We start from the raw sequence: 6,983 nt of genomic DNA on the forward strand, positions 1-6,983 counted from the left end.
CTGGCGTTCCGGGTTTCCCCCGGGTATTTCGGCGGAGGCAGTTCGCTGGGGCCGGCTCAACACGGAGCGGGAGCTCACGGGGGCTGGATGCCTGATGCCTCCTGCTGCTCGGCGCCTGCTGCCAACCCCCTTCGGATATTTCTGAGCTGGGCGCCAGGGACGTGCAGGCCCCAGCTATTTCTGACTCTGCGTGTGCCTGGCAGGAGCGGGAGGAAGGGGGCAGGGAAGGATGCAAGACGGTGACTCCGTATCAGGCTGGCTAGAGAGGTGGGAGACGTCTCACGAAGGGGGTCAAAGCACCAGCTTTTTAGCTTATTCCCTGTTGCTTTGTTCTGTCCCATTTCAGGTGAGGAGAGACACCCCGTCCCTAGAGAATGGAGGCAACCAGCTGGGAAAATCACACCCGGTGAGCGGGCTCTCGTTTCCAGTCCCAGCACCTTTTCTCCTCATCGCAGTGCTGTGCTGCGACTGTGCTGTGCTGTAAGGCAGCAGAGCCCAGAAATGCTCCATGCTCTCTGGAACGCTTGAAGGAAGGAGCACAAGTGAAAGCAAAGGTCAGCAGTGTTCAGAAAGGCTCCTGCCGAAGGCCTTGGCCCGCTCCAGCAGCCGACTGTCACCGAGGGCTGTGTCAGCACACACAGGTGTGCACAGCTGTTTGGCCTCAGTGCAGACAGCAGTAAACCATGCCCCATGCCCCATGGCTGCACCTTCTTTACAACACGCAGCAACAACCTGTCATGGCTGCTTACTTTTATACACCTCCCCAAAACACAGGCAAAAATTCTCTTCCGCCTCCACCTCTGTGAGATTTTGACAGGAAGTGCAAGAAAGTCTGTGGCTGGGGACATCACGCAGAAGATGCCCAGATATTGCAAGGGTGGGGCAAGAGTTGAAACCAGCAACTTCAAAGAGGACCCCCAAGTTTCCCAGCCCTAAGGAAGGTGAGCTCCCATTTTCGTCTCTGAAAGGTGCTGCGGTCTGAACAAGGCCAGGGATAACTATTGCTGGGAACAAGAGACCGGAGGCCAGCAATCAGGAGAGAGAGTGTTTAGCCTGATGAGTCACAGGGCAAGGACCTTCGCAAAACAACTTCGCCTGCTGGGCTGGGCCCGGGAAAGGGCATGGCCACCTGATTTCTTGGAAGTGAATCTAGAGCAATGTGTGGGAAGAGTGTGCTGCCTCGGGGCAGGGCTCCTCACCAAGTCCTGCCAAGCCATCCTGACAGCTGGACATCTCTGCTGGACTGTGCTCGGGCTCCGGGGTGCCCAGGCACAGGTGGTTGGGGCCAGTGTAGGAAAGCCCAGGACACTGGATGATCTTGGTTGCTTATTGTKGGTATCTGTGTGTTGACTCCAAAAAGTGTGTGCTAGAGCAGATAAATTCTGGGAAAGGGTGTATTTTATTTCTTGACTATGCAATAAAATCTAGCTGCTACCAACTCGTCCCTGAGGTGTGCAGCTTAAAATTCATTTCCATGGGGCAGGAGAGGGACAAAGATTCCTGACTTTAGAGGTTTGTAGAGGCTCTGGTGGGACTGCAGTCCTAGGGCAGCACAGGCAGAGGAGGGGTTAATGGGAGCTCATCCTTCGGGAGAGCAGTGCTCTGTCCTGCACGGGCTCTGCCCCTCTCACCTCCACACTTGCAGGCTCCAGGAGCTGCATGTTGGTCCTGCAGCCTGGTGTTGGGCTGGCACTTGTGGAGCTGCTTTATGGGGGTGAGAGGAACAAGCCGGGGTGGGTCCCTCTCATCCCCGGAGCATCAGCCCCTGGGAAACTGAGGCAGAGATTGCAGCTGGCCACGAGGACTGCTGTAATCACGGGAAGGATCACAGACCGCTCGCAGCTTCTCAGCAGGGTAAGCAGCACTTCTTCCGCCCCCAAAATAAAGGCCTGGGACTAGGGTGCTCCTGCCACGGGAAGGGAGGGAGCTGGGGGGCTGCTCCGTGTGCTGAGGGGAGGGGAGACGGAGCGGGACTGGCTGCAGARAGGCTCCAGGCCCCCGGCAGCGGCCAGCCTGGCTCTCCGGCCGTTGGTGGCAGGGACACGGCTGTTTTGCCACCGCTGGCCTGGGCCCGTTTTGCTGGTGCCAAGAAATAACACCCCCTTCATCCGGCGGCTGCGATGCGAAGAGCGCGCAGGAGGGCGGTTTCCTTTCCCACCCATCTGTGGCCACGGAGGTTTGATCTCCGTTTTGCCGAGGAGCGGCGGTTGGGGCAGCGGCGCCGGGGATCGGCTCCTCCGGGGGGGGCCGGGGGTCCCCTGGGGCGCCGCAGCAGGGTCACCCCTGCCGCCACTGCCACCCCGCCGCGGCACGGGGAGCCAGGCTGCCCCGGAGCTCCCTCTGCCCCGGCTCCTGGCTCGTGCAGCCGCGACGCCCCTGCCAGCGAGTTCAGGGCAAGGGCAGGCCGCGGCGCCGCTGTGGTTCGTGTGGGTCTCAAGCACCTCGCCTGGGCGACTGGTTTTCGGGTAACCAGTTCAGGGCTGCTCACCAGCGCCAAACGCCTGGCTCCATCTACTTTTATTTTACGGAGCACTGCACTTTAATGCTCGGGGAGGTACCTGGAAATATTTGGCATTGATGAAGGGCTCACCTAGCCCCTTCTCAGCAAGGCCAGCACCATGCATTAAAAAATCATCAATCACAAGAATGGCTTGACGCAAAGGAAACCCTGAAATATGGGATTTACGCTCGCGGTTTCTCCTTCCGCAGCAGCAGGGTGCAGCTGCTACGTGTGCTTGCTCTGAGACGAGCAGTGACCTATCGCCCGCCGGTGGCTGTCGTTATGCCRTTATGTGCGCAGATACGGTGCTACGCTCTGGGGGAGGCGGGATTTGTCTTCTGGGTTTTAAGCTCTATGGGTAACYGTAATCCTCTTTGAATAACCGTGTATTTGACATCTCTCACTGACCCAAAACAGCAGGCAAAGACCAGGACCTGCTGCATCCGATGCTGTGTTAAACATGGTTCTCAAATAACGACGTTTCCAGAGAAGCTGGGCTTTAGAGGGAATAGCAAATATTGTGAGACTCACAGTCAAATTGCAAGAGTCAGTTTCCCTATGTTCTTAGGGAAAAATAACTCTGATTTATTTGGATTCGCTAATTTATTATTTAGATGTTTTCTGTTTCGCGAATCAGAGAGTGATGACATTTTCCAGCAAAAAAGGAAACTATAGCGAGGAGGTATGTTAAGTCATTTCTGTTTGAGATAGGAATTTCCCGTTGCCATTTAAAAAAACACAACCTGCTGGTTTTTATCCTCAGCCAGAGATGGTCGGGCAGCATTTGATAAGAGGCTGTGAGCCCTCGTAGCCTCTCCCTGCCAGGAAATCACCGGCTGCTGGCGGCTGGGACCCGGCATGCTGAAAGGAGAACTGGCTGAAAACCAGGATTTTTCAGTACGCGTAACATGTCTTATCCATGTCAGCAGACGATCGCTGTGGTTTTAAAGTCTAACGTAAGCCTCGTGTCACTGTGTTTTTGGCATTTCCATTGCAGAGGTTAAAAAAAAAAGCCAAAGAAGTGGCAGAACAGGCCACATTCATTCTGCAGTTTGCTGCCTGCCAGAGATTCGCGGAGTCCTTGATGTCAAGCTGAATTAATAATTTGTATACGGGCAGAGTACCAGATCATCACCATAAATAATTCTCTTTGTAAACAGTGCTTTATTGCCTGAGCAGCCAGTCTCCCTTTTTTGTCTGAAGAGGTGACYGAAAACCATCACCAACACTGGTTTTGTTTTCGACCCCAGGCTGGACAGCCTGGATGCATCTGCGTGGCGCCGTGTCCTGCGATCTGTGCCCTGCGATCCATGCCCTGCGATCCGTGCCCTGTGATCCGTGCCCTGCGATCCGTGCCTTGCGATCCGTGCCCTGCGATCCATGCCCTCCTGGCAGCCAGCAGGGAAACGTGCCCCGTTGCGGCTGCTCAGGCCCTTTAGAAGAACTGATGGAGGTCACAGCAACGTAAGAGCAAAGGGGCCAAATTTAACCCAGGATAATATGCTTTAATCATGTTTTCAATACTTCAATACCCTCTGTTTTTCTCTTGCTCATTTTTAAGCTGCCTGAATCGCAGATGCATCCAGGTGGTTGAGCACCGGGTCATGCCTTGCTGCCAGCAGCTGAGCTTGCCGCCAGCAGCAGGGCTCCCAGCAGTGACCCCGATGGCAGGTCCCCCCTCACGGGCAGGCCAAGACAAGCTCCACACCTAGGTGAGCACATTTTTATTTTCCATGAATACGAACCTAAAATGTTCAGCTCTCACCCGGACACATAACTTAAAATGTTGCTCTGTTCTAGTTGCCCTTCTCATCCAGCCACGGGAAGCATGTAGCCTCTGCACAGTTAAATAGAGGCCATTAGAGGGCATTTAGACTTCATTTTTGAATAACCCTAAAGGATTATCCTGGTGAGAAAATAAAAGCAGAGCTGTAGAGTAGCTCTCCTGGGCTGATCTTGCCTAGCTGGAGCGGCTCCAGGCCATCGGGAGGCAGCCCCAACTCATCTTTGCGATTTGTTTTCTCTTTTACTGCCTTTGTTTTGGCCTTAGCTTTTAGGGTTTGTGCTTGGATATTAGGTGGTATGTCTGGTGCTGCGGAGCGTTGTCTCCTGCGTCTGAGTTCCTCGCTTGCCGAAGCCCTGCCAAACCACCAGCGCTTTGGAAAGAAGGAGGCCAGGCGGAGCAGGAAGGTTTGTGTTTATTCTGGAGAGATGCGGGGAAGGTGAATTGGAGCTGCCATGAGGAGGACGCCTCTGCCGATGCCCAGAAACGCAGCCGTTCGTTTGCTGGGCGGATATTGTGGGATAACTGAGTGCGTGTGAACTGTGGAGCTGTGCAACCCAAAGCGGAGATAACCTGTGGTGCGAGGCSCGTCCTGCCCGCTCCGTCCCCGGCGGGTCGGGCAGAGCGGGTCCCGCAAGGGATCTGGTCTACCTGATGCTTGAGGCGGTCTCTCTCAGCCCCCGCGTAGCCACAGAGCAGAGCCGTGCACGTGGCACGCGACGGAGGAACGGCATCACCTGGCCCTCTCCAAAAACCCCACCAGTCCCAGCCCCCGTCCTGCAAAGGAGCAATTCCCAGTTTCTCAGGTGGGTTCCTGCTCGGAGGCAGGGATTTCCCCATTTCCCCAGACCTCTGCATGAGGCCGTGCCGCACGATGTCCCCTGGGAGCCCAGGTTGCCATCCTACCTCTCAGGAGGAGCGGACACAGCCCAGATGGAGAAAACGGGGCAGGATGCATCCCTGGCCTGGCTTGATGTCCCCCAGAGAGGCCTGGAAGCGACTGTGGGATGGTGCCTGGTTTGGGGCTGGACCTGCTGCCAGGGGACCCAAGGTGGTGCCTCCGGGCTACCTGCGTGCTGGTGGTCACCCTGTCCACACTTCAGCCAGCAGGCTGGTCCCCAGGGCACTGGCCACTCGAGAGAGTCACTCCCGGTGTGGTCGGGACCTCAGGAGAGAGCTGGCCCAGCCACCACCCCGCTCCTTCCTCCCTGTCCCCTTCAGCAAAGGGCTTTCCCAAAGCCTTGTCCTGGGAATTGCCCTCACCACAAAGCATCGCTGCAGTGGCCGTGTTACAGCAACAGTGCCGAGCTGCGATACGGGCATGCTGCTACCGCACAGGCTGGGACTTGGGGACGCTTTCCTCGCTGGCCAGCAGCCCTGCCTAGGGGAACCGGGGTGCACACGAGGGGGCAGGTGCTGGCTGAAATGGGGATCTTAGTCTCGATTCTCCACCCTCCTGTGCAGCCAAGGTCCATCCATTCTTCCCTAGTTTCCCAGGGGACGTGTCCTCCATCTCCACCAAAACCACAGCGCCGGGGGCTTGTGTCAGACTCTTTGCTGGGACGAGGCGTTGGCTCCAGGCTGCGAACAGGGTGGGCACGGCTACCAGCGACCTCCTCTTCCCCTCTGGAAAGGCAGAGCAGATGGTGACGTGGAGATGGGAGCGCTGTGAGCTGCAGCGCTGCAGAAGGGCTGGTGGGATGTCACCAGGGTCTGCGGGAGCAGGGGCACGTGGTGGCGCAAGCACCTGGCCCAGGAAAGCTCTTGCAGCACAGGAGCAAGGCAGTTTTGCACCGTGTCCGCACTAGGTCTGAACCAGGCTAATTAAAGTGGTGGAAAAGCCCTGCCACTCGGGTGCCACCAGGAGCCATAAACACATCCCCCGTCACAGGGGCACGTTGAGCCAACCTGTGGGGCTCAGGGCCACGTGGTTTCCATCAGTGCTCTTGGATCCCGACATCCAGAGATCCCAAAATTCAAGTCTGCACCTGCCATCAATAGCTGGGGTATGTTTCCCAAGCGCGGTTTCAGGAGATGGTTTTTCTGACCCTGAGATGTGGTTAGTTCGTGCCTGGGGAGGGGAGAAGGATGATGGGGTGTCCACAGGCACCTGGGGGGTCCCACAGCTCTTGTGCTGGCTGGAATTTCCCTCTCTCTGTCCAACCCATTGCCCAGAGATGTCAGAGTCACCGAAGGCCTCACTCACCGCAGGGGATGCTCCCGGCAGAGCCTGGCAGGGCCTGACCACACACAGCCGTCTCTGTGTCTCCAGCCGGCAGTAGCGGTTCTGGTTGGACACGCGGGTGGAGAAGCCCATGCCGCAGGTGGCCGAGCAGGCGCTCCACTCCGTGCTCCACTCCTTGCAGGGGTAGGGGAGGRCCAGGGGTGCCAGCCCCGGGGCCCTGGGTGCTGCACGGGAAGAGGAGGAAAGGGTTGTTGAAGCTGGGCAAGGCATGCCCGGGATGGGTGCTGCAGGCCTAGCCAGGCACAGGTTTGGGAAGCAGGTCACGAACAGCTTAGGGTGGGTGGGAAGCCCTCACCGGCTGCACAATGAGGCATCTCCCATTGATGCTCACAGTCTAGGGTGCAGGGGGAAGGGGCCATACCCAGACCCCAGCAGAAGCTGCATGCTCTGCGCGTTACCTGCCACGGCGTCCCGGACCCAGAGCCCTGCAGGAGCACCCCGGCCACGTGCTCTGC

At 57.4% G+C, this 6,983-nt stretch overlaps 1 protein-coding gene across 1 annotated transcript in view; it reads right to left on the bottom strand.

Annotated features, from left to right (window-relative positions):
* Positions 1-5,168: 5,168 nt before the first annotated feature.
* WISP2 (WNT1 inducible signaling pathway protein 2) overlaps positions 5,169-6,983 on the bottom strand; it is a 6,604-nt gene continuing 4,789 nt past the window's right edge. The window contains exons 4-5 of the mRNA XM_026055685.1: positions 6,490-6,692; positions 5,169-5,909 (exon numbers count right to left, since the gene is read on the bottom strand). Coding sequence (XP_025911470.1) covers positions 5,886-5,909; positions 6,490-6,692 — 227 coding nt within the window. The 3' untranslated portion in view covers positions 5,169-5,885. The remainder of the gene's footprint in view (positions 5,910-6,489; positions 6,693-6,983) is intronic.

The sequence above is a fragment of the Apteryx rowi genome, unplaced genomic scaffold, assembly GCF_003343035.1.
Source record: "Apteryx rowi isolate R43461 unplaced genomic scaffold, aptRow1 scaffold_0, whole genome shotgun sequence".
Taxonomy (NCBI): domain Eukaryota; kingdom Metazoa; phylum Chordata; class Aves; order Apterygiformes; family Apterygidae; genus Apteryx; species Apteryx rowi.